Below are 27,411 nucleotides of genomic sequence, written 5' to 3'. Positions count from 1 at the left end.
GGTATAGAGAGTTTTTGGTTTTTAAAATGGAGGTGAAGACAGCATGGCTGTGTGCTGATGGGAATGTCTCTGTAGAAAGGGAACACTTTTTAAAATTGAAGTATAGGTGATTTACAATTTTGTGTTAATTTTTGCTGTACAGCAAAATGATTGTTATACATATGTATATATATATACATTCTTTTTCATATTCTTTTGCATTATGGTTTATCATAGGATACTGAATTTAGTTCTCTGTGCTATACAATAGGACTTTGTTGTTTATCCATTCCATATATAATAGTTTATGTCTGCTAACCCCAAACTCCCAGTGTGTCCCTCCCCCACCTTCTCCCCTTGGTGAACCACACGTCTGTTCTCTGTGTCTGTGAGTCTGTTTCTGTTTCATAGATAAGTTCATTTGTGTCATACTTTAGATTCCACATGTAAGTGATATCATATGGTATTTGTTAGAAAGGGAACACTTACGATGTAGGAGAGAATGGCTGAGTACAGCAGTGAGGACAGGGCTGATGGCCTAAGTGGTGGCACCAGCCTTAGGAAGCAGGAGGGAAGGCAGGGCAGTGAGGCAGATGCTTGGAGAGGTGGGAGAGGTGGAGCTGTGAGGTCTGTGGACACTACTCGGACTGCTTCAGTGTTCTCATTTAAGTATAGGAAGCAAGGTTACTAGCTGGGAGGGAGAAAGTGTTGGAATTTAAAAACAAGAAGAGCATGAAATGGTTGTCTAGGAGACAGCAAGAGTGAACGGACTGGGAAAATGTAGGATGATGACCAGGTGGCACTGAGGTTTGGTCAGGAACTTAAAGTGGTGCCACTTAGCATGATTGCCAAGGAAGTGTGCGTGCAAGGGAGGGGACCAGGAAGTTGAGAGAGTCCTCAAGGTGGGGATTCTCATGATTGACACAGATTCTAAGTTGGGAAGGGGTTTGCTTATCCTCCCGTCCTTCCCCTTTTTCCCATCCTGCGAGCTCTAATTCACTCGAGCTAAAGCAGAGCGGCCAGCATGCATGGCTGATGAGCTTTTTCAGTTGCTCCATTTTGATAAGGTGTCCCCTCCTCGCTGTCGGCACTGGGTTCACTCTCTGTGTGTGGCAGGGCTGGCCTCATGGGGCAGGTAACCAACTGGTGGGAAATAGCTGGAGCACTGTGGACCTGCTGCCATCGTTGTGACGCCTCTCTCAATGGACCTGCCAGTTATGTTCCCTCATGTCTAGCCCCGAATTCCTTCATCCTGCACCAAATGAGGACTGCAGAAGGAGACTGAAGCTAATAATATCTGAAAACAGTATTTTACTACTTTGTCTTTTTCTTAAATTTTTTTTAGGCACTTGATGATTTAATAAACAAAGGCTTGCCTCTAATTCTGGTTACAGTCGGTCAGCAACATCTCTTAAATAAGTTTGCCTTTGTTAAAGCATACTTTTTAGCAAATGTGGCTGCAACAATAAATTGTGTCCCAGAACATAGAATGAAACCAGCCTGCCATGGACTTATTGATGAGAAAAACAGACCAAACCTCCCAAACTTGAAAGGTAATCTTTTGTTCTATTTTTTTTTTGCTTATTTCTCTTTCTATTCCCTTTCCCCACCTATTCCCCACTCTACCCCCAATAATCCGTATAAACATTCTAGTAGATATTCTTTCATGGTTTTCTCTGAGCTCACTTAATGACACACATATGTGCTTATGTCTAGGTACCTGCCTATCCATATCCACCAATATATCTGCATATTTGTCCACTTTTTTACAGTTGACCCTTGAACAACACAGGTTTGAATTGCACAGGTCCGCTTATACACCAGTAGTTTTCCATAGTGAATATTACAGTACCGCACAATCTGTGGTTGGTTGAATCTGCAGATGCTGAACTGTGGATACAGAGGACCATCTATACTAAGCACCAACTATAAATTATACATGGATTTTCACCTGCATGGAGGGTCAGTGTCCCTAACCCCCATGTTGATCAAGGGTCAGCTGCACATACAAAATAGGATTTGTCATTTATTTAAGAAATTATGTATTTTACATTTTTCTGCCTCTTGCATTTCTTCTGTAAAAAACTTTGCTAAGCCACTTCAAGTCAGCTGCTTTGCTTTGGTCCCCTAAACTGGCTGTGTGGTGTTTTATGCTGTGAACAGCCCATGGTTTATTCAGCCATTCCCCTGTTGTGCATTCACTTTGTTTCTAGGGAACAGTGCGGAAGCACTACATATCCATACTGTAGTGTATATTTCTATAGGATAAGATGCCCATGGATGGGACTTATGGCCCGTATATACATATAAAACTATATACATATTTTTCAAATGAATTAATGTTGCCTTAAAAATAGTTTTTTTGTTGTTTTGTTGGTTTTTTTTTACCACTAATTATGATGTGAACTGTGGGTTTTTCATAGATGTCCTTTATCAGCTAGAAGAATTTCTCTTCTATTCCTAGGTTGTTGAGTGATTTTATCATGAAAAGGTGTTGGATTTTATTAAATGCTTTTCCTGTGTCTATTAAGATGATTATATGGTTTTTGTTTTTTATTCTATCTGTAAGCATGTATTATATTAGTTGATTTTTGAGTGTTTAACCAACCTTGCTTTCTTGGGATAAATCCCACTTGGTCATGGTGTATAATTCTTTTTATATGTTGCTGGATTGTTTGCTAGGATTTTGTTTTTTTTTGCATTGAAGATTTTTGCATCCATATTCATAACACGTATTGTGTATTTTTCTTATGGTGTCTTTGTCTAGTTTTGGTATCAGAATAATATTGGCCTCTGTTTTAAAGTGTAAGTTTTATTATTATTCAGGTGTGGTGAGGCCAACAGATCAGGAGATGGCTGCCATTGAAAACAGAGTTTGTTATTTACAGCTCCCAAGACGGGGGGCATGCTACAACATGGGAGGACCACACAGGGGTGGGGGTCACGCAGGAGGCAGAGAGAGCAGGAGAAAGAGGTGGATCAACCTCTTGCCAGGATTTCTCATGTTCTGGTACTCATCCTAGCGTTCCTCCATTTCTATCCTTGCCTGTCTCTCACTTTCCCTTAGGGGAGAAGACCTAGTCCCAGATCTTTCTTCTGGGCCCTCCCTCATACTCAGCTGACCCTCTAGCTCCAGAGTCTCCTAATTTAGGAGAAGAGCCAGGCAAATTGAAGTTGGAAGAAGGAAGGAAGTCAGGTGTGTTCAGTTCCATGTTATTCTGGACTCCCTCTTCCACTTGACAAACTTAGTCTCTTTAGGTGGGTAATTTGTGCATGATTTCCTAGTCGAATAATGACTTGTAGGTTTTCTCCCTCCTGTAGTCTAGAAGCCAGGCTTACTACAGCAGGCAAAGTTTGTGATCTAATTCTCTCAATGCTCGCTTGCTCAGAATGAGGGCCAGCTTTGGATTGTGGGTAGGAATTTTGAGATATTTGAGGATTGTAGTTTGAGCTGTTCCAAATGGTCTCACTGTCTGCTCTTAGAGTGAGGGACATGAACTGACACTTCCGAGGAGGTCTTGGAGCAAATCAGCAGAACTGACACTTCCAAGGAGATCTTATCAAGATATTATAAATATCTGGAAAACCCAAAATATTGGATTGGCCAAAAAATTCGTTCGGTTTTTTCCTAACAGCTTAAGAAAAACCTGAAGGAACTTTCTGGCCGACCCAATTCTTTGAGGACCTTAAGGGGTCCTGGGATCCCAGGTGAGGAACCACTATTTTATATCAGTAGCCGATAACTTGAATGGCATCACCAAGCACCCAAAAGATCCTTTCAGAATTTAAGAATCAGCCTCACTCTTCTAATGTCTGATATTTAGGGACCATTTGATATAGCACTGTGTTTCTAATTATCATTGTGGTTGTTTTTTAAACATTAAATTTCCCAACTAATGGTGAGTTTTGTAAATTAGAATTAATATTTAAGCTAACCACAGATATCCTTAGTTCTTCCAAAATGTTGTGTCTTATAGAGGTGTGTTTAAAGGATGAGGGAGGCTTACTTTGTCAGCTTACAAAAACGAAAGAGGACTTCGCACTTAGCACACTAAAGGTAAGTTTAAAAAAATTTTTCAAATCATAGTGAAACCATTACCAGAAAGCCCACTGTTAGGCCCTGGACAGGTCAACTTTCAGGACTGTGCTTACTCACGTAGTTTTTCTTGCCTAAGCATGGGTTGGGGCCAGGGATGGCGTCTACTCCCCATGAGAAAAGCAGATGCCGAGAGGTGTCAGACTTTGACCTTTTAACTCGATTAAGTTGCCGTGGGAAATAAGATTTATTATCTGATGGGATTGGAGCATTCCATGCCCTGTTTGGTGTTTCCTAATAATAATAGTGATAACAACAGGAACCACAGCAGTACCACTTATTCAGTGCTTATGATGTGACAGGCACTTTGCATGATTATTTAATTCTCACAACTCTGTGATGTACATATTAATCATTTTTGAACTGTATTGTGCTGAACCATGAATAAACTGAGGCTTAGACAGTAAGAAATTCACTAATGCCATACAACTAATAAAATACAGATCACGTTCTTAACCATTCTACTAAATTACCCTAGTCCTTATATAGTATTTACTGCTCTATACAAACAAGGTTTTAGAGGCCTGTTCCTTGAAAGATTGGTTGGTCCCTTTCTTTTTTTTTTTTTTTTTTTTTTTTTTTTTTTTGCGGTACACGGGCCTCTCACCGTTGTGGCCTCTCCCGTTGCGGAGCACAGGCTCCGGACGCGCAGGCCCAGCGGCCATGGCTCACGGGCCCAGCCGCTCTGCGGCATGTGGGATCCTCCTGGACCGGGGCACGAACCCGTGTCCCCCACATCGGCAGGCAGACTCTCAACCACTGCACCACCAGGGAAGCCCGGTCCCTTTCTTTTTTGCTATGTTGCTATTTAGTATTGCTATTGCTATTTAGTATTGATTGTCAACTGTAAAATCTCATTATCTTTACATTACCAGTTAGGTGACCGTAGTTTAATTTGAAATACAGTTGATCCTCATTATTCACAGATTCAGTATTTGCTCACTTGCTTATCTGCTAAAATTTAATTGTAACTCCCAAATCAATACTCTTTGCTCTTTGGTGGTCATTTGGGGACAGGCACAGAGCATAGCAAACTTTGAGTTGCCTGATACGCACATTCCCAGCTGAGCTGAACAAGGCAATGCTGACTTTTTCTTTCCACTTTCATACTATAAACAAGTGTCCTTTTCATTTATTGCCAAGCTTTTTGCATTTTTGAGGGGTCCTTTGTTGATCTTTTCACTATTTGAAATGGCCCCTAATGCATAGTGCTGAAGAGCTGTCTAGTGATCCTAAGTGCAAGGAGTCTGTGATGTGCCTTTTGGAGAAAATATGTGTGTTAGACAACTTCAATCAGGCATGAGTTGTAGAGTTATTGGCCGTGAGTTCAAGGGTAATGAATCTACACTGTATATTCAATAACATGTCTTTAAACATAAACACACATTAAACAAGGTTATGTACTGATCAGCTGACAAAAATGGTGTGACCAGAGGCTCGTAGGAACCTATCCCTGTATTTCCCTAGTAGCAATGCTTCAGTATTAGCTGACTCAGTGTCAGTGTTTGCAGCAACTTTCTAGAACACAGCTACTATAAATAAGCAAGTATGGGCATCAGCTGTGCATGCAATAAAGGGTCACTGTCCTATACACTTACTCTTTTTTTTTTAACATCTTTATTGGAGTATAATTGCTTTACAATGGTGTGTTAGTTTCTGCTTTTTTTTTTTTTTTTTTTTTTTTTTTTTTTGCGGTACGCGGGCCTCTCACTGTTGTGGCCTCTCCTGTTGTGGAGCACAGGCTCCGGATGCGCAGGCTCAGTGGCCATGGCTCACGGGCCCAGCCACTCCATGGCATGTGGGATCTTCCCGGACCGGGGCACGAACCCGTGTCCCCTGCATCGGCAGGCGGACTCTCAACCACTGCGCCACCAGGGAAGCCCTTAGTTTCTGCTTTATAACAAAGTGAATCAGTTATACATATACATATGTTCCCATATCTCTTCCCTCTTGCGTCTCCCGCCCTATCCCACCCTCTAGGTGATCACAAACCACCTAGCTGATCTCCCTGTGCTATGCGGCTACTTCCCACTAGCTATCTACCTTACGTTTGGTAGTGTATATATGTCCATGCCACTCTCTCACTTTGTCACAGCTTACCCTTCCCCTTCCCTATATCCTCAAGTCCGTGCTCTAGTAGGTCTGCTACACACTTACTCCTGCCTTTACTTCCCTTTTCATTCCCTGTTGTCTTTTTCCTGTTCACTGAGCTCTCTTCTCTGATGATTTTTTTCAGATTTCCCTTTTGGTCTTCCATTCATTGTTACTTTTCAGTACATGAAAAATATTTGATGAATAAGAATGAGACATGATTTGTATTATTTCTGAACTTGGGTGATTGTGTGTTGTTCTTTCTTTAGTCAATTTTACTGACAGAAGCTGAAGACGGGCTCAACTTCCTTGTGTCAGAGATGGAGCATCCAGGCCATAAGAACCTCTCTCAGTGTTCGGCTGGCGAGCTAGAGATTGTGGTGGAGGTCAGGCTGCAGCTGGCTGCAGTTGCCCTGCAGAGACACCGGGCAGCATACAGGCGAGTCTCTGCATCACAGTTTCTTCCTCACTCTAATTTGTTAAAATATACCTAAATTTTATGTAAGTTTTATAAATTCCTAGATTAATAGAGCAGACTTGCTTTTTATTATTCAGGAGAGTTTTCACACATTACTACATTTAAAACTATAATTCTCAACAAATTAATTGGTTTATTAAAGCACATAGCTAGGATGTTTTATGTGAAACATAAAGTCACAGAGTTCTCCTTTTTAATTAATAATTTATTTTTAAAAGGCAGAACCTAAATTCCTTATAGCTTTTTTACAAATAACACCTATGGAGTGTTTTCTCCCTAGGCAACCAATAAAAATATTAAAAACAAGCTCTATTTTGAAAAGTAACATCTCCTGAACTATGCTGTGCACAACCACTTAATAAACTATTGTAGATGGCTCATTTTTAAAATGTGATGCAGTTGCTAATGTCACATCTTTCTTTTCATTTGTTCATTGGTTCATTCATATATAGTGACCAGTATCTGCTAACTGCCTTACTGTTGGGCTCTGATCTAGGCACCAGGGAGACAAAGATGAATAGAACATAGTTTCTGTATTCATAAGCTCATAGACATATAAACACTTGCATAGTTAAAAATACTTCTCAGTGATTTTTTAATATTGAATAATATAGAAATATACTTTCAAGAACTTCCCATATCATTTATGATAAATACCTCTGTCATGAGAACACTTTCAATAGTGATTCTTTGAATAATGAGCATATTTCTTATCTTACCATTCATTAATTCATTCAACAAGTAATTTGGGGGCACCTATGATATTCTAGGCATGGTCCTAAGTTCTGTATCCTAACACTGATATATACAGTATACACAAAATATTTGACAATATTGACAAAAATCCTACCCTCATGGAGTTTATATTCTAATAGATAATAAACAGGCTGACAATAAACTGTAAACCTAACAAGTAAATTATATAGTGTGGACAAAAATAAGTGTTATGGAGAATATCAGGGGTAGAGGCAGGGGGAGGAGGAGGGGTTATCCTGTTAAAGCTGTGCAGTTGTAATAAGGAGAATGACTCTGTTTGGATGTTCGTCAACTGACTGCTTTCAAGCTCCGCCACTCCCCCGTCCCCTCTGCCCCACACCTGGGCAAGCAGAGAAGAAAGCCTAGTTGCCCCCTCCTTTGGTGCTGGTGGGACGTTTAAATTACACCGACCTGGCCCACACGTGGGAGCCCTTACCCCAGCGCCACCCATTAACTACTATAAAGCCCAGCCAGTCTCCTTTCTCTTTTCTCTCAAGACATTTTCAGCCTGTTTGGGTGGCTGCCCTGCTCTTCCTGGATAGTTTCACTATGGGAATAATCAACCTTTTCACACTCTCTTGATGTGTATAGCATCAGTCTTGATATCTGAACCAAATTTTGGGTGGTCAGGGTAGGCTTTATTGATGAGGTGACATCTGAACAAATAAACACGTGGGCCCATGCAAATACCTGTAGATGGAGTGTTGCAGGCTATGGGAACATGCCTGATACATGTTTGAGGGACAGCACAGGGTCTCTTGTGGCTAGAATGGAGCGAGCGAGAGTTTTAAGAGAGATGTTCAAAGAGGCCATCCTTGATGGGGGAGGCAGATTATATAGGACCTTCTGGCCAGGGTGAAGACTTCTGCTTTTACTCTGAGGGAAGTAAGGAGTCATTGTATTGTTTCAAGCAGAGGAATGACATCATGTGATTTTCACTTCAAAGGGATAACCCTGGTTGTTAGGTTGAGAATTGACTGTAAGAGGGAAAGGGTTTGAAAGCAGGGAGATCAGCTGGGGAAGCTGCTATAATAAGAAGAAAGATGTTAGTGGCTCTGATCAGGGCCGTAGCACTAGAGGTAGTGATAAGTCGGATTCTGGGTATATTTTGAAAGTAGAGCCATTAGAATTTGCTGATGGATTGGCTGTAGAGTGGTGAGAAAAAGAGAGGAGTTACAAAAGAAGTTGTCCCTAACCACAGTGGGGAAGATTGTGGCAGTGCAACTTATTTAGGGGAAAGATCTGAAGTTAGATTTTGGATGCGTTTAGACTATGTCCCTTTGAGGTGCAATTGAAAATGTCAAATATTCTTGGAGTCTTTAGAATATAGATAGTATTTCAAGCCTTTATAATGAATGAGATTCCTTAGGGAATGTGAGTAGATGAAAGAAAGAGAAGGACCAAGGACTGAGGGTTGTGTTTGGTTGGAGACTGGGGAGAAAATGAGGAACCAGCAGAGGAGACTGAGAAGAAATCACCAGTAAATATAAGAAAACCAAGAGATTATGAAATCCTGAAAGCCAAGTGAAGAAAGTGTATCAGGGAGAATGGAGTGATCAACTCTGCCAAAAGCTCCAGATAGATTGAGATGAGAATAGAGAATTGACCATTGGATGATTTAGCAACATGGAGGTCACGGGTGACCTCGACAGAAGTAATTTTAGAAGGCAGTGGGGGAAAGAGCATACTTAGTGTGGTTTTATGAGAAAATGGGAGGAGAGAAATTGGAACCTGCAAGTAAAGATGATTCTTTTGAGGAGTTTTACAGTAAAGGGGAGTAAGGGAATAGGATGTCAGCAGCTGCTAGAAGTAGGGTCAAGACAAATTTTCTTGAGATGGGAGCAGCGATGATGTATTATATGCTGATGAAAGTGACCCAGTAGAGAGGGCAAATGTGATGCTCTGATGTAATTGGTACACGGTAGGGTAGGATCCCAGTCCAGTCTTCTTTGTTTCTCTAATACAGAATGAAACCGTCCCCTAGCTTGGGACTCCACAGTGGTCTCTGGGGACCAGCAAGGAAACTGCTGCCTGCCCTGGATGGAAAAAGAGTAACCCAAGAGGAATCAGTTTCTTCAGATCAATGCTATTGGCAGTTGCAGGGTCCAAACTGGCACTGACAGTGAAATGCAGAAACCCTGAGAAATTAACCTTGAAACTGATCCTGACATCACAGAGCTGGAGCAGAGGCAAAACCAAAACTGTCTCATAGAGATTACCTAGGAAATGCAGGACTCTCCTGGAAAATACCTGCCGGTAAAGGTAGCACAGAGTCAAATATCATAAACCAAATGAAGAAAGAGCCACAAAAGAGAGTTAGCAGGCACAACAAATGGCAGCTTCACAGCCCGAGAAATAAACTGTTCAAAGATGTGAAGGATGGAAGAGAATGAGACAAGATAAAGAAGGAACAGATGAATTTGGAAAAAAAAAACTAAATAGAAAATTTAGAAATGAAAAATATAATAACTGAATGAAAAGAAGAAATGATCAAATTAGATGGAAACAAATTTATTTTTCTCTCCTTAACTTTCTCATACTAAAATTCCGTGTTTTAAGTTCTATGCATTAGATTCAGAATTTGGAACAGGAGTTAATTTTTTAGATGGCCATTCTCTTTAAACAGGAGAAGCCCTCTTGTAGCCTTTGCAAAGGGGAAATCAATTCAGCAGAAATCCCCCTTTGCTTTTGCTTAGATTGGAAACAGACAATTGTCTCATCAGTGGGAGCCTTGACTGAAGGCCGTTCTATGATTAACCACATCTAAATTTGGTTTTATGCTAGAGACAGTATAGATTTTGGGGAATTTAAAATTTCTGTGGTTTCTAAGCAGCGATGAAAGCCTATAAAGTCTGTTTGGAGCAGTGATTCTCCAAGTGTGGTCTTCAGACCTACGAGCGTTCCTGAAACTCAGGGAGGTCTGTAAGGTCAACTATTTTTATAGTAGTTTATAACATAGTAAACTATGTTTATAATAGTTTATAAAACTAAGAGGTTGCTTGCCTTTTTCACTGTGTTGTTATTTGCACTGATGCTGAAAAAGCAACAGTGGTAAAACTTCCGGTAGCTCACCATGAATCAAAGCAGTGACAGCAAACCGAACTAGTAGTCATTCTGTTCTTCACTGCTGCATGCTTGCAATTAAAAAAAAAAAGCCAGATTTACTTAAGAATGCCTTTGATGAAGCAGTAGAATCTGTTACATTTGTAAATACCTATTCTTGAATGTAGTTTTAATATTCTGTGGGAATTTATTAAGTGGGAAATATACCTCAAGCACTTCTGCTGCATATCACAGTCTGATGGTTGTCTTGAGGAACAGCACACATTTGGATGAACTGAGAGCTGAACAAGCTGTTTTCTTCATGGAACAACATTTTTATTTGAAAAAACAACTGACAAACCATGATTATGCAGACTTGGCTATTTGACAGGCATTCTGCTGAAAATGAGCAAAATGAACATGCCACTTCTAGGAAAACAACAAATAGTTTTTGTTGTCAATGATAAAATCTAAACTTTCATAGAAAAATTGGATTTTTGGAAACTTTGTATTTGCCATCATGAGCTTGACAGTTTTCTAATGCTTAAATTTTTTTTTTTTTTTTTTTTTTTGCTGTACGCGGGCCTCTCACTGCTGCGGCCTCTCCCGTTGCGGAGCACAGGCTCCGGACACACAGGCTCCGCGGCCATGGCTCGCGGGCCCAGCCGCTCCGCGGCATGTGGGATCCTCCGGGACCGGGGCACGAACCCGTGTCCCCTGCACCGGCAGGCGGACTCTCAACCACTGCGCCACCAGGGAGGCCCCTTAAATTTTTTTTGATGAGACTGGTGGTGATATTAACGAGCATCGTTTTTTAAAAACTGTAATGAAATGCTTCAACATTAAGGGAATCTGTTTAACTCAGGGAGCTAATGTTTTCCAAATGGCCAGTGCATGATATTCCAAAATCCTGGTTAACACGATAGACCAATAGATTTTCATGTGACAGAGTAGGAACAGTTCATCAGTGTATGGTAGTAGATTCCACATAGCAACAAACTGTTAAGAAACTATCATTTGTCACATGTTGGTATAGTATCAAGGAAGAATATTCACAATTATTTGAAGAGGCTCTTAAAATACTCCTCCCACGTTCAATAACTATGTTTGAGACCTAGCCTTCTTCATACGCTTCAACCAAAACATTATGTCACAACAGACTGAATATAGAAGCAGATATGAAAGTCTTCTATTAAGCAGATTTTCTCTTTTTAAGCCAGATGTTATAAAGAGATTTGCAAAAATGCAAAAACAATGGAATCCTTCTCACTATTTTTTGTTTTTGAAAATATAGTTATTTTCCATAAAAATACATTATTTATATTAAATATAATGGGTTTATAATTTTTATTTTTAAATGAATTAATAAATGTTAAGTTAAACATTTCTCAGTTTAATTTCCAATATGGTAAATATTGATAGAGCTCTTTGAGGTTTCTTAATAATTTTTAACGATGTAAATGGGTGCTGAGAGTAAAAAACTTGAGACCCACTCGTTTAGAGTATTGTCACATTTGTACCTATCTTTAAGAATACAATGGTTAAAAAAAAAGAATACAATGGTAGTTGATTGATGGCTAAAATAGGCTTAGTATAATAATACACTGTTTTCCCCACTGAAGTTTGAAGACAGAAGGAACTTTTACTATACTGTTTCCTATAGAAATAAATGATTTGAATATATAATATATAAATGTATGTTTAGAAAATGTTTATATATCTAACTATATATTCTATATATAATTATAGGTATTGAATATATATCTGTATATATATATATATATATATATATATATATATATATATGACTATATGACTATATGATTTCCTGTGGAGGCACATAGAACTCCTTTCTCCAAACTGTGTCCCAGAGAGCAATAGCAGCCCTAGAAAATACATCTTGTCACTTAGCTTCACTCTTTCCCTAGCTCTCTACATGTCTTATACCCTTTTAGTGTGGAGGATATGAGTGATTTTTTTTTTTTAGGGAGAAAGAAGGAAATGAGAAACTACACATTACAAAATGGCACAGAAAGGAGTGTTGTAATAGAACTTTAATTTGAAGACCAGATAGATGTATGCAAATAATGTGCAAGTATACCAGAATTGCCCCGATTTTAAATCCATGGGCTTGGCCCTTAGGAAAAAACCTGCAGAAACTTTGATGTTGCTGGCTTTTTGCCGCAGAGCTGTCACTTGGGGAAGCCTACTGTCAGGATGAATGGGTTTTAGTAGGTGAGCTTTACCCTCCATGAGCTTCCGTCTGGGCGCTGCTGAGAGTGTTGGACAGTCCCTTTCCCAGATGCTGGTTAGCTTGACATTTCATGATACTTCTAATAAAATTATGTGTGAAGGAAATTGAAAGGCACATTCCCTAGGGTGACAGGTAGAGTAAGCCGCATAGATTTTATGAGAACAAACTGACCATTTTTGTCATGAATGTTAATAAGAAATAAATGGGATCAGAGTTATTCAAACTGTATTTCTACTTCTTTCAGGGATGCCTCTCTATTTCAGAATCCTGTCTTTTTTTTTTTTTTTGAAGTGTTCCTTCCGATTCTCCTTTCTATTTAATTTATTGTCTAAATGGAATAACATTTGAGCCTTTTTATTTTGTGAAAGAATGAAACATCCTTCTGCTGGGATTTTGACTGTTTGTAGTGGGTAATCCTCCTACACTTCCTGTCTTCCTAGTGCAGAGGAGGAAGTAGAAGTTTTCCATTGTGCAACTAAGCAGTACCAGCTGAATTAGGACATACAGTATGTTTATATTTTATTCATTAAGTTTTGGGGTTAGCAAGACTCCAAACCTCATACTTCATTTCCCTTGAAATCAGAATTTGGGCTTCAGGTCAGAAGAGTGGAATGGGCATCGTTTTCTCCTTTCAGGGCCCTCTAGTTGTCATCCTGTGCTAACCTCTGAAGCTACTCAGTAAACAAGGTGCCTTAGAAACATGTATGTATCCTTCAGGGAGGAAAGGTGTAGGGGAAAAGAGATTCCGTACCTGGACACACACCCCATCATCATTGTGTTTTTTGTTGCTGTTTTCTTGCTTCCTTGTTTAGGTTTTTTTTTTTTTTTTTTTTTTTTTTTTCGGTATGCGGGCCTCTCACTGTTGTGGCCTCTCCCGTTGCGGAGCACAGGCTCCGGACGCGCAGGCTCAGCGGCCATGGCTCACGGGCCCAGCCGCTCCGCGGCATATGGGATCCTCCCAGACCGGGGCACGAACCCGTATCCCCTGCATTGGCAGGCGGATTCTCAACCACTGCGCCACCAGGGAGGCCCCCTTGTTTAGTTTTATTAAAAAAAAAAAAACTAGTAAGTTTAGATAATCACAAACCATACTTTAGAAAATATTCTACAAGTATCTAAACCATTTTAAGGACTCATTAAAATCTTCGGAGATTGAAATTCAATAATGGCTGTAAGGTTTTGATGCTGGTTAACAACTTAGAAAAAAATCGATTTAGTCCCTGCATATTCTCTGTCCAACTTTATATACTAATATGGTAACGGCTGCTATGCATTGAGAGCTGTCTATTTGCCAAGCACTCCTCTCTGTTAAGAATACCCTGCTCTCAATAGAATGTCATCTCCGTGAGGCCAGGGACTGTATCCATAGCCCCTAGATTTGTTCCTGGCCAATAGCAGGTGCTCAATACATATTTTTGAGCAAATGAAAGACTAAATACCTTATTTAATATCCTTATAATAATCCCGTTTCATGAAGTCTGCTAAGTAGAATGCAAGGCAAAAGGCATTAAACTGGACAAAGAGGGCCTTTTATGTTGTAAAAGGTGCAGTCGACAATAACCATATGGTAATACAAATGTGGCAATGAGTAACACTGTGCCAGTGTAAACAAAGCCAAAGCTTGTTAGAACTGTGAAAAGAAGGAGGCCACATTGTAGCTTAATGATTAAGCGTGCTGCAGACTCAGGGGCCAGTGGCCTGGGCTCGGATCCTACCTCCTCTTGCTAGCTGAGTCACCTTAGGCAAGTCACATAACATTTGTGGGCCTCAGTTAACTTATCTATAAAATAGGGATGATAATAGTACATACCTTGTAGGTTTGTGGTACGGATTAAGTGAATTAATTCACAATAAGCATTTAACATAGCACCTGAGAGGTGGTGAGTACAGTAAATACCAGTTATCGTTTTTTCAAAAAAAGTTTGAGGGGAAAAAAGAGAGAGAAAATATCTTTCAATACAATGTGTAGATACATACAAAAAAGGCTTTTAAAATGTAATTAAGAGTTGAGCATATGTACATACTCTGGGAGCCTACACACAGAGACTACCTTCTTGCAAGCATCCCTGGACCCAGATGAGGCTGGTCATCTTCTTGGCTAGAAACCTCACTAACTGACCCAAAGGAGGTGGTGTATTGACCATAATCCAGGGATGCGGGAGGCTTCTGGAACAGTACAGCGGAAGTGTCGTGATCTGATTCACATCCTGAAGAGAGATCACTGTGGTCTCTTCATAGAGACCAGGACTCCAGGGGCCAGCCAGCAAGCTCCCGTGGGTGTCTGGAGATGTTGGTGGCTTGGATGGAGGCGTTAGCAGTGGACGAGGTGCGGACGTGACGAGCTGCTGGCTAGTATCCAGATCTTGAAGTTGAAGCTGACAGAACTTGTTGATGGATTGAATATAGAGTGTGAGGCAAAGAGGAGGCGGTGATGATACTGGGCCCTCTATCTGGGATAGAGAACAGGGGAGAGGAGTAGGTTTGGTGGAGGAGGTGGAAGCAAGAGGCTCTGCTTTTAACCTATCCTAGTTTCCTGCCACAACATAGTACCCAAGACTGGGTGGCTTAAAACAACAGAATGTTATCGTCTCACGGTTCTGGAGGCTGAAAGTCCAAAATCAAGGTGTCGGCAGGACCCTGCTCTTTTTGACAGCTCTTGGGGGAGCCCTTCCTTGCCTCTTGTAGCTTCTGATGTTTGCCAGCCATCTTTGATGTTTCTCGGCATGTAGATGCATCACTCCAGTCACAGGCTGTCTTCTCCCTGCGTGTCTTCACATCATATTCCCTCTGTGCGTGTCTGTCTCTCTGTCCAAATTTCCCCCTTTTATAGGGACACCAGTTATATTGGATTACGGTCCACCCTAAATGACCTTATTTTAGCTTGTTTACCTCTGTAAAGACTCTATTTCCAAATAAGGATGCATGATGAGCACGGCGGGTTAGGACCTCAACACAGTTTAACCCATAACACCTCTTAAATGTGATTGTTATTCACTATTCAAGTGGAGATATCAAGTGGGGCATTAGATAAATGGATACATTGTCTGTTTGGCTTTCACCCGGTCTTTCTGTGTTATAAAGTAGCACTGCAATAAGCCTCGTCAGGTACACAGATTATTCTGTATTTTGAATTTTGTTTTGGAATAGATTTTCAAATGAAGAAGCCTGTTAACATATATTATTAAAATATTTTGAAAAAGTGTGACATCAATTATACATTTATCATTCTACAGGGAAGGAGGATGTGATGGTTTAAAGTGAAGAAAAATTTACATACCGAACAACAGGAAGTGAGGAGAATTACTATCTCCTGGCTTCTATTTTCTGCATTAAGTACCTTGCCCTCCTGGCACTGCTAGATACTGATTGAGCAGTAATTTTTCTTAAGAGTTTCCAAGTGCACAGCATTAAGCAGAAGAACAGTTTTATAATGTCAAAAAACTGGAGAACCACATCCTGATGTATGTAAAATACATGTGTGCTCATTTTATTAATGAGATTGTCAGTAAATTTTGTTCTAGATCTTGGAAACATTCATTCATTCATTTATTCTTTCATTCACTCATTTTCATGTAAAAATATTTTTTAGCTCCTATGATGTCCAAGCTACTAGATGCTGGGTGTCAGCAGGGGATAAGATAAATTAGCTGAGACAAACACAGCAATTTTACAGGCAATTAAATAATGCTGTAAGTATCACCTTATGGTAAAGGCCAGGGTGCTATTAGAGCACGTAGAAGGGGCACCTAACAGTTTTGGGGATGGGTGGGAGTATGGGGAGGTTTTTCTGGAGGAAGAGACTTAGGAAATAACATACAAATGCCAGGAGTGTAATACTAATAACATTTAAAACATATTCTCTATTTTAGTGCCGCGATAGTGTTTTCTACACTTAAACTTCTCCAGGATTCAAAACTTTTTAAAAAGAAGGTAGTAGAAGATGACACAGAGAATTCCACCTCTCCAGGAGGTTATGTATGTATGAATTTAATGTTTATCCTGATAACACTTTTTATGGAATAATTATTGGCATGCTAGGAAATTGTATAACTATTGGAAGGAAACAAAGGGGTAAAGAAGAAAAAAACATTGAATTTAGAGTAAAAAGATCTGTGTTTAAGCCCTGTTGATGGTATTTATTAGCTGGTATACCTTGGGCAAATTCCTTAAAATTTTTTTAAATTATGTAATCTCATTTGAGAATTGATGGGATTGGATGTAATAGTGACTGAAGTCCCACCAGACGTATCATTCTTGTATTCTAGATCTGATGTCACTAGTAAATAAAGTTGTTTCGCATGACTTGTTCATTTCACTTTTGATTTTATTTCTTCTTTAGCATTACCAGCGTGACACCTATGCTATTTCCTACCTTGTGCTATTTCCTACCTGTGCTATTTCCTACCTTGTGCTAATAGTACCTTGTGCTATTTCCTTCTCATAGTTAAATTCTTCTGCGTTTAAGCCCTCAAGTCTATTTGACAACTTGTGTCACACGTTCTTTGAAATTTCATTGGATTTTGATTAGACCAAGTAATTTAGTAACAACAGGGTTGTTTAGGATTAAAATATAAAGATTCAGCACATAGAATCCTTGCTCATTTTAAAATAAATAAAATAAAGCTTAAGCTTTACTAATAAAATTGCTACTATCTAATGTCATTACAAAAAAAGCAAAACTAATTGACTCATTTCTTACCACAGTAAAAGCAGTATAAAGGCTAAAAAGGATTCTGATTCTGAAAATTTACTTAGAGCAATGAGTGTTACTTGGGGGGGTATTTTGCTTCCCAGGGGACATTTGCAGTGCCTGGAGACATTTTGGTTGTTATAACTAGAGGGAGTGCTAGTGGCATCTACTGAGTAGAGGCCAGGGATGTTGCTAAACATCCTATAACACACAGGACATTTCCCTCACAACAATAATCTGGCCCAGAATGTCAGTCATGCTGAGGTCGAGAAACCCTGATTTAGATTAAGCATGACTTGGCTTTTCAATAATAACAGCAATGTAGGCAGAGATTAAGGTATGTTGATGGGTATTTCTTCTGTATTTCTAATCTAAACACTAGACCCCTCGAGTACGTGGTGTACCCGTTCTAATCACCACCCTGTGTCGGGGTCTCTGTTCACTTCTTACTCTGGTTCAGGAACAGCTCCCCCTCCCGCTGTGCTCCTCACGGGTCTGTCACATTCCAGCCCCCGTCAAGTCCAGGTTACAGCTCCTTGATAGCAGGTGTTGCTGACTGGTTGGAGATGATGAGCTGTCAGAGATGTGTAGCAGGAAATTCCTAGAACAAATGGGCGTTGTTCTAGATGAAGTGTCTAAGATTGATTGCTCCCTGGAAAAGTTCCTTTGTCACCTCCCTCCCAGTAGCTCTGAACATTGGCCACTCCCTTTATAAAGTGTAATAATGAGGGTAGTAAATCATAAAATAATATATGTTTGGGATGTGAGAAGCACATAGCAGTGTAATGTAGTAGATTAAGACTGTGGGCTCTAAATTCAGAAAGATGCAAGCTTGAATCCCAGCCTCCGCCAAAATATGATGACACTTAAGCAAATAGTTAGCCTTCCTAGGCTTCGCTTCTCTCATCTGAAAAATAGAGATAATAATAACCCCTCTTGGGCTTGTCAGGAGGATTAAGTGAACTAATGTGCATAAAGCATGTATCACAGTGCCTGGCCCGTAATAAGCACTCAGTAAACATTAGCCAGTATTACTGATAATTTTTCAGCCTTTAAAATGATGGTCACAAAATTTTGAAGGTATGGAAACTACTGATAATAATATAATTTGCAATGAAAAATTCAGACTGCAAAGCTAGTTTTCAACAGTGAGTATACAGAGAGAAAGAAATGCTGCAAAGCACTTATATGAGGATCAGTGTTAATAGAGGAGCATGGGATTATGGGTGATTTTTGTTTATTTCTTGTGTATTTTTTATGTTTTATAGAATGTTCAAGAATAATTTCTAAAATTAAAAATTTAATACTGTTAAATGATATTGATGCTTCCCTTAACTTATGTTACATTTAGCATTAGGCTAGAACTTGGACATTTTTAAATGGAAAGATAACCATCATTTTAATGTTGTTTATTAGGCCACTGAAAGTAAAGATGATAATGAGTTTTTAGATCCCATTTCCCTAAATTCTCGAGAATATTTCAACATTCATCTGTGGTTGAGATGCCGCTTAGCATTGGTGACTGCGTTTGTTGCCCAGATTCGTGGCATTGGAATCGTGAAAGGTACAAATATCCTATCTCCATCTCCTCAATCAAGTTTTCATAAACTTTAATTTTATTTAGGTAACAGAGGTATTCTTGGGATGTATTTTATTATACCATTAACATTTTATAACTTCTTAGCTTGATCTGTTTCCAGAATAAAAAATTCAAGTTATTAAATGAGAATAATCATTTTCAGCAGTCCCTTATATCACTGCAAATGGCATATATATTACTGTATGCAAAGCAGGCAAGGAGATTTCAGAATGCTAATGCACACGCCTTCCTGTCATCTAGGAAGGCAGCGTAGTTCAGGGGTCCAGAGTGCAGATTCTGGAGCCACCCCCAACTTGAGTTCAAATACTCTGTCCACCACTTCCTTGCTGTGTAATCTTGGCCAAATCTCTTAATCCCTCTAGGCCTTAATTTCCTCCTCTGGAAAATGGAAATGTGGTACCTACTTCATAGGATTATTTCCAGAATTAAATGGGTTAAATTTCTAAAGTTCTTAGATTACAGCCTGGCACATATAAATATTAGTTCTTGCAGTGATTACTCGTTATCTATATGTAAACCTATCTATTCACCCATCTCTACCCATCTCCCAAATTAAATTATTTCATGGAATATCATTATTACTTCTGCAGCATTTGAATACCCTAAAGTACTCCTCCTAAATTACAACCCATTTATTTTCAGTGTTTCGTGCAGTCTTACTTGTTTTCCGTCTTTACACCTTCCTCTTCTTCTGTATTATACAATATTCCTGTGATAAACACCGAGAATATCATGCACATATAATTTCTTACTTTCTCAGTGCATTTTAAGTACCTGCATTTGTTTATTTTAGAAAATGATATAACAGATTGTGTGAGCCTCATCAACGAAGTGTGTGTGGAAGCAAAAAGTGCAGGCGACAGGGAGCTACAGGCTGAATTCTTGATGCAAGCTGTAATCATTGGCCTACAAGAAAAGCACTTAAAAGCAGACATCATAAAAAACGTTCAGGTAGGAAGGAAACCTAATTCACATTGATATTTACCAGAGGATTCTGGTTAGAATAAAAGGAGAGAATTTAAATTTCCATTAGGTACTGAATGCATAACAGTCAATACGTCTGGCCCCTGTTTCAGTGAATTGTGAATGTACTATCAAACGGAATAATTTTATTTTAATAGGATGTAATACAGTTGCTTGAAGGACGTGAGTTTATTTCTCCTCGATCTCATTTAACACTGGTGAGAAGCATGCTTTTACTGGATGACCTAACAAAAGCCGAGAAATTCAAGGAAACTCCCTCTTCGAAAACAGAAAAATTACATTTGTTGACTCAGTCTCACAACATTCTTATTGAACAGGTGAGAGTGCTTTTGTGTCCACAAGACTTAGAAACTTACTTTTCGGTCTTTTCTTACAGCATACCACATTAGCTAATTACTCATTGCAGTGCTTCTTTTACAGATGCTAACTTTTGGAGAAACAATTGAATTTCCTGTATCAAACACTGACTATGCAAGTCCATTACTGCCTTTGAAAAATATCTATCTTCCTCATGTCATGTTATTGGCCAAAACAAAAATGAGAATTGGTAAGAACACTTAAACATATATTACATTCAAGTCACTGATGAAAAAGTTTAAGTCATTTTCAGCGAGGCTATCATGTGAGTGCATTTATCTGGGGCAGTATTTATGAATAGCCAGGTTCCATTTATTTAACAAATAGCTTTTGATCACTTACCATGTGCCAGCCTCCCTGTGAGGTCCTGGGAAGCTATTGGAGATGAAAACAGATGTGGTTCCTTCTCTTAGCCTGGGAGACAGAAATACACAGCTAAACAAATCATATATAGGAATGCATATTCTATCATTTATCATATTATAAATGTATAAAATATTTTAATATTTATTCATTGTTATAATATTTATAACAATAAACATTTAATTTTTAATTTATTATTATAATATTTATAAAATTTAATCCAATAAATATTGTATAAAATAAGATGTGTATTTGATAATAACTAGACAGAAAAACAGCAAGGTTATAGAAAGCTTATGTCTGATGATGAATTATGTATATGTATGTAAGTATAAATTGTACTTAGTGTTGTAAATGATGTGGATAAGATCTGCTGATAAAGAACAGCAAAGGGAGTGGTGCCTGTTTAAGTAGAATAATTGGGGAAGGCCTCTCTGGGGAAGTAGTATTTAACCCTGGACTGTAAATGTTAAGCATATGCTTAGTGAAGTCATGCACAGTAGAGGCAGAGAGAGCAGTGAGTTGTAGGCTCTGAGGTCAGGACAAGCTTGACATGTTCTGGAACTGCAAGGAGACCAGTATAGACAGAGGGACAGCCTAATGGGAGAGGGTGAGCAGGGGACAGTTTATGTTTCCAAAGATTACCCTGGCTGCTGGCTGAAGAATAGAGTGGAGGATGGACCAGAGCCAGCCAAGAGGGGATCTAATTGGAGCAGGTAGACCAGTTAAGCCAGAGGCTTACAGCTCCTTGGAAACCAAGGGGGAGGAGCCAGCCAGTGTTGCTGCCCTTCTCAGGAGCTCACAGACATTGCTTCAAGCTCTCTCCAGGACACTGTCTCTCATCTTTGACCCAAAGCTGCCTACCTCTAGCTCCAAGGCTCTTGTCTATCACAGAGGACAGAAAATCTTGTAACAGCTCTCTCTGTTCTAACCTGTATTCATCATGCCTTTTTTTAAAAAAATGTATTTCTGATGCTTTGACATCAGGAGTCTTGCTGACCAGGGAGGAACTTCCCCTCCCAGGGTTAGCCAGTTCCTAGAGGTTAGCACACCACACTCCTGTGAGGATGTCTTTCATATGCAAACTCGCCATTCCAGAGCTTACACCCTGAACTTTTATTGAGCTCTTTTATTGTTCTTTGCTGGGCTCTTACCCTCAGGGCCACTATTTTTCTGCCCCAATCACCCCAGGGACATGTATGGACTACTGGCAGAGCCCACTGAAATTCTACAAACTAGCCAATCCTAAACCATAGTCTGCTTACCCTACCCACCCACTCCTTCCCACAAAAAACACAATAAAGGCTCTTGCCGACATTTTCTCCTTTCTCCTTCTACGTCCTGACTGACCCTGGTGCTTCCCTGTGTGGCCCTGCGTGGCGTGGTGTGCCCTCCCTCCTCTTGAGAACTGTGAGCAAAAATACTGTCTTTTCAATGGCAGTCATCTCCTGACCTGTTGACCTTGTCATACCTGAATAATAAAACCCACATTTTGAAACATTACCCCTCACTTCCTGGGACCCATTTGCCTCCTGTACCATCAGCTGCTCAGCTCAGGAGAGGCAGGTGATTGGACTAGAGTGGGGAAGGGAGGGCAACAGAAGTGTGCTCAAACCATCGGCTGCCCACAATTGTCTCCCTTATTCCCCTTCTGCTCCTCCCCCTCATGACTAATATTGATCATTATTATTATATGATTTTCATCATCATCATCATCATCATCATCATCATCACCATCATCAGATATGAACTTTATTACCATAGGTAAAGCAGTTCACCCCTATATTGTTGAGTTTCCTCATTTATGAAATTAGGCTGGCATAGCTGACCTCTGGAATTCCTTCCAGCTCGCTGATCCCATGAGAGCTATTTTTCTGTATCTTTGGTCCACAATTTGTTATATTACCAGTATATTTGATTTCTACAAGAACTTAAAGTACAGATTGTGTTAAATTGTACAGATTGTGTTAAACGTATTCTCTGCTTTCCTGCCTTACTAATCTTGAAGATGTGTCACCACTCAGTGGCAATACTGCTGCTGTTTTTTAGACTCACTTGAAGCAGAACAGCTTGCTTTCTGTTATATTATATTAAATACCAACTTAAAGAACAAAAACCGAAAGCAACTTTTCTGTCAAAACAACGTCAGTTTCACAACTTCTTTTTCACAGAGTTGATGTTTATTGCAAAAAGGAGCACTTCAATATTATGAAGCATAAAATCATCTGATTTGATGCTTTCTCGACAGTTTTCCTTTATAGTGATAGTATAGATTGCATTGCAAGAATAGAGCCACTTAAAAAAATTCTTTTTCTTTGTGAAAGCCTCTTACAGAAAAAGACATTTTGAGATTATTTTTAAAAAACAAAAAATAAGCATCATGGTTATTTAAGATTATTTTTTTCCATTAATGACTGAACCTAGAGCTTCCTTATTAGCTGAAAAAGTAGATTACTGATTGTATAATAGGAGTGAAGAAAGGTTCAAGAATAGTGCTGGGGAGTGGGAATATAACAGGGAGTCATCATCTTTGCCTTCGAAGAGCCTATTATCTAGTTAGGGAGAGAGAGAGAAAAGTCAATAATTTCTGTAACAATTCTTTTTCTAATTTTAACAAAAATCTAGAAGATGATTCAAGTACTATTATTATATGTTAGTACTATATTATATAGCACTATCTTGCATATAGTCCATATATAGTACATATTGTACATGTATATAAGTGCCTCAATGACATGAAAAGACTTGATATTTTTGTCTTGTATTAATAAACAGCTGTAGTATAATTTGAAACAGTAAGCAAGACATATAAGAATGGGAGAAGGGCTTCCCTGGTGGCGCAGTGGTTAAGAATCCGCCTGTCAATGCAGGGGACACAGGTTCGAGCCCTGGTCTAGGAAGATCCCACATGCTGCGGAACAGCTAAGCTGGTGCGCCACAGCTACTGAGCCTGCGCTCTAGAGCCCGCGAGCCACAAGTACTGAGGCCTGCACACCTAGACCCCGTGCTCTGCAACAAGGGAAGCCACCGCGATGAGAAGCCCGTGCACCACAACAAAGGGTAGCCCCCGCTCACTGCAACTAGAGAAAGCCTGCACACAGCAACGAAGACCCAATGCAGCCAAAATTTAAATAAATAAATAATTAAATTAATTAATTAAAAAAATGAAACATGACCCCAGAAAAGAGAATTAAAAAAAAAAAAAGAATGGGAGATGTATTGAGATGTGAGACTGTATGGGACAAATCGTATTAGCATATCCTTCTGGCCTAAGATCTAATTGCAGTTGGTAATTGTTGGGGTTTAAGAGCATGGACTCTGGAGAAAGAATTCTGGTCCAGTTCCCTTGAGGAAATCATTTAACTTCTCTGTGTGTCAGTTTCCTTTCTCCTAAAATGTAAATAAGAAAGGTGCCAGTCTCCCTGGGGTGAATTGAGTGGACTGTGTAACATGTTTAGGAGGGCAGCTAGTTTGTCCTAAGAGCATTGTAGGTGTCAGCTATTCTCACTGTTCCATGCCTGGCCTCCTTACTCTCCTTGGAAGTCCGGGGAAGCAAGCCTTCAATTTCTTCATCTCCATTTTCTCAGTAAAGTGCTACCATCCTGTCTTGTCCAGAGGAAGGGCTCTGTAACTTCTCCCTGGATAAAGGGCCAGCGATGGGGGAGAGAAAGATACTTTTTCTACTGTCTTCCCACTCATATAGCACATTCCTGAGCTAAATATTTACAAAACGTCCTAGGTTTCCTGAAAACTCTTTACAGGGCATGGCATCTTGGATTTAAAATTTTCAGAACTTGAAGAGACCTCAGATATTTTCTAGTTCCGCTGCCTCAAGGCTCAGAGGCATGTAGGGACTTGTTCAAAGCCTCAGATGACATGGTAGCACCAATGACTAGCTTGTACCCAGCATTTCAGCTACAACTCAGCAGCTGTATCCTTCTGCAATCCTACACTGCCTTTCTATTCATACTGCTCTACTGTGCCTGTTAATTCTATTAATGCAGTTTCCCCCCTAGTTGCCTTTTACTCTTTATCTCAACGTTTCTCTTCTTTAAACTTTCCAAAAGATAAAGTGATCATCAGCTGCCGGCCTTGACAGCTGTATTATCTGGGTAGGCATCCCTGACCTTTCCCAGGTCTGGCCACGGCTCCTGTAACCTGCTACCACAGTGTCCAGTGCTTTCACTGCCACACAATCAACCACACCGTGTTTTGATTGCCTGTCTGGCTGTTCTCATTCCCTGTTGGACACTAAGCTCCACGGGTCTCTCTCTTAAGGGGTTACGGCAGTGTCATGGTATAGGGTATGGGCCCTGGAGCTGGACTGCCTAGGTTCAGATCACAGCCCTGCTATTTACTAGTCACGTGACTTTGGGCAAGTTACTTAAACTTCACTGTGCCACTGCTTTTTCCTCTGTAACATGAGCATAATAATGGTATCTACTCAGAGTTGGGAGGATTGCATTAGATAATGCTTAAGTACTTGGGATGGTACCTGGCATGTAGGAAGTACTTAATGAAACTTAGCTCTTCTTTTTCAATTTTCTCATTTTTTATCTGGTGCCTAAGCACTCAGAAAATATTTGTCAAATAAATGTCTGTCTGTCTGTCTTTGAGGTGATCAGAAATTAAATCTAATGCCTCTTCAACAATGCAACAATCCTTCATTATGTTAAGTAGTGATGGGACCGCATAAGAAGTATAACATGTGGCCTTTGTCCATAATGGGTTTGCCAGCTAGTTGGGATGACAAAATATGCAATGCGAGCAACCGCTATAGAGCTGAATAGAAATTACCACCTATTAATTTATGTAAATTTTATTGGTAACAACATAAAACTACATAAAACTTCCAGTTGTTTCCCTACTAACAACTTCATCTTAGGAACACAAAAGTTGTTATGTAGAGCATTATGAAATTTTAGAACTGAAAGAGGCTTGAGAGATTATCCTTCATTTTATTTTTATTTATCTTTAAAAAATTTTTATTGGAGTATAGTTGATTTACAATGTTGTGTTAGTTTCAGGTATACTATCCTTCATTTTAAAAATGAGAAAATGTTGAAATTTATCAAAGACAAAGTTTCAAAGGTCTATTGTTTATAGTTCATTGATATATTTGGGTATTGTGTTTCTTTTTTTTTTTTTTTTTTTTTTTGCGGTACGCGGGCCTCTCACTGTTGTGGCCTCTCCCGTTGCGGAGCACAGGCTCCGGACGCGCAGGCTCAGCGGCCATGGCTCACGGGCCCAGCCACTCCGCGGCATGTGGGATCTTCCTGGACCGGGGCACGAACCCGTGTCCCCTGCATCGGCAGGCAGACTCTCAACCACTGTGCCACCAGGGAAGCCCTATTGTGTTTCTTTAAAGCATTTCTTCAATGCTAAAAACTAAAGACCCCCAGAGTTCTTCTTCTTTTTTTTTTTTTTGACCATGCCTCAAGGCTTGTGGGATCTCAGTTCCCCGACGGGGATTGGACCCTGGCCATTGCAGTGAAACCCCAGAATCCTAACCACTAGGTCAACAGGGAACTTCCTCCAAGAGTTCTTCAATTGTACCTACTGTGAGAGAAGTCTGGTAACTGGGAGGTTTGTTATGAATACTGTATATCTATTGTTCCCTTTTCACACAACTGTCTTTCTTTTAGGACATACAGTGGCCAAGCAAGTATATTATACCAGTAAAAAGAAGGATCCCTCAAAGTGGTTACCTTCCCTTCATCTTTTTGAAATAGCTTTGAAGCTCGCTAAGACATCAGGAACAGAAGAACAAGAAGTGGAAGCTGAAATCTTTTTTCAGAAAGGTAAGATGTATTTAGGGTCAGAACTATGATAAAGTTTGAGGATTATTTTTTTCCCATGAACAAAAGGCTTCTTAAAAATCTGGTCACTGATTATACAAAATACTGATTTTACAAAGGGCTTGGTGATGACAAACACCTTGGTATCTCTGCCAAACTCAGTTTTGGATAAAGAGAACACTGTGTATTTTAAGTTTATATCTAGAAAGGAAAAAAGTACTCCATTTTCATTTCTTTTATAATTACAATTGACCTTCCTTACACAAAGTTTCATGTTTGACTCAAAAATCTCAGCATCAGCCATTTAGCTATGAATAATGTTTCTTAAAGAATGCTTGGAAGATATTTTTTTATTTCATTACTTAGCTAAGCATTTTAGCTAATTTCTATAAAAGATACATACCTATTTAAATTAAATAGCTATAGCAATCTATATTTATAACATATACAACACACATTTGCATAATACATTCATATAATTTTATTGTGGCCATTTTAGCCATGAGAAAAATGACGATGACAATTGGTATCACTTATTGAGCATCTACTAGATACTAAGCACTGTAGTTGGTGTTTTACATCTCATATTGCCAATTCTTACAACAGCACTACAAGGTAGGCATGACCAATCCCAGTTGGCAGATGAGGTGCAGTCTGGGTAAATAACTATCTGTAAGTACAGACGTGAACTTAACACCAGGTGGCTCTGTGCCCTGTGCACATGCCGCATGGAAACTGAATCCTTTTTATAGTGATTGTAAGATTAGCCTTTCCTGCCCTTCTTGCTACAGAAGTACCATTCCAGCACCTGCATTTGAAGGCTGTGGCTCACCATGAGGGGTGGGAGCTGTGTGCAAATGAGAGCGTTTGCATCATCCGTGCTGGTTCTCAAGCGTTTGCTGACTTTCTAGGGTTTGTTTTTA

At 39.6% G+C, this 27,411-nt stretch overlaps 1 protein-coding gene across 2 annotated transcripts in view; it reads left to right on the top strand.

Annotated features, from left to right (window-relative positions):
* Window positions 1-27,411, top strand: part of CFAP54 (cilia and flagella associated protein 54) — a 310,560-nt gene that overhangs the window by 203,518 nt on the left and 79,631 nt on the right. For both annotated transcript variants that reach the window (XM_060113374.1, XM_060113373.1), the window contains 9 exons: window positions 1,325-1,532; window positions 3,957-4,036; window positions 6,436-6,605; window positions 16,566-16,671; window positions 18,803-18,950; window positions 19,780-19,937; window positions 20,108-20,287; window positions 20,391-20,517; window positions 26,336-26,491. In XM_060113374.1, coding sequence (XP_059969357.1) covers window positions 1,325-1,532; window positions 3,957-4,036; window positions 6,436-6,605; window positions 16,566-16,671; window positions 18,803-18,950; window positions 19,780-19,937; window positions 20,108-20,287; window positions 20,391-20,517; window positions 26,336-26,491 — 1,333 coding nt within the window. The remainder of the gene's footprint in view (window positions 1-1,324; window positions 1,533-3,956; window positions 4,037-6,435; window positions 6,606-16,565; window positions 16,672-18,802; window positions 18,951-19,779; window positions 19,938-20,107; window positions 20,288-20,390; window positions 20,518-26,335; window positions 26,492-27,411) is intronic.

This window comes from Mesoplodon densirostris, chromosome 11 (genome assembly GCF_025265405.1).
Source record: "Mesoplodon densirostris isolate mMesDen1 chromosome 11, mMesDen1 primary haplotype, whole genome shotgun sequence".
Lineage (NCBI taxonomy): Eukaryota > Metazoa > Chordata > Mammalia > Artiodactyla > Ziphiidae > Mesoplodon > Mesoplodon densirostris.
The sequence above is the reverse complement of the archived record's forward strand: the minus strand, read 5'-3'. Positions and strand labels throughout refer to the sequence as shown.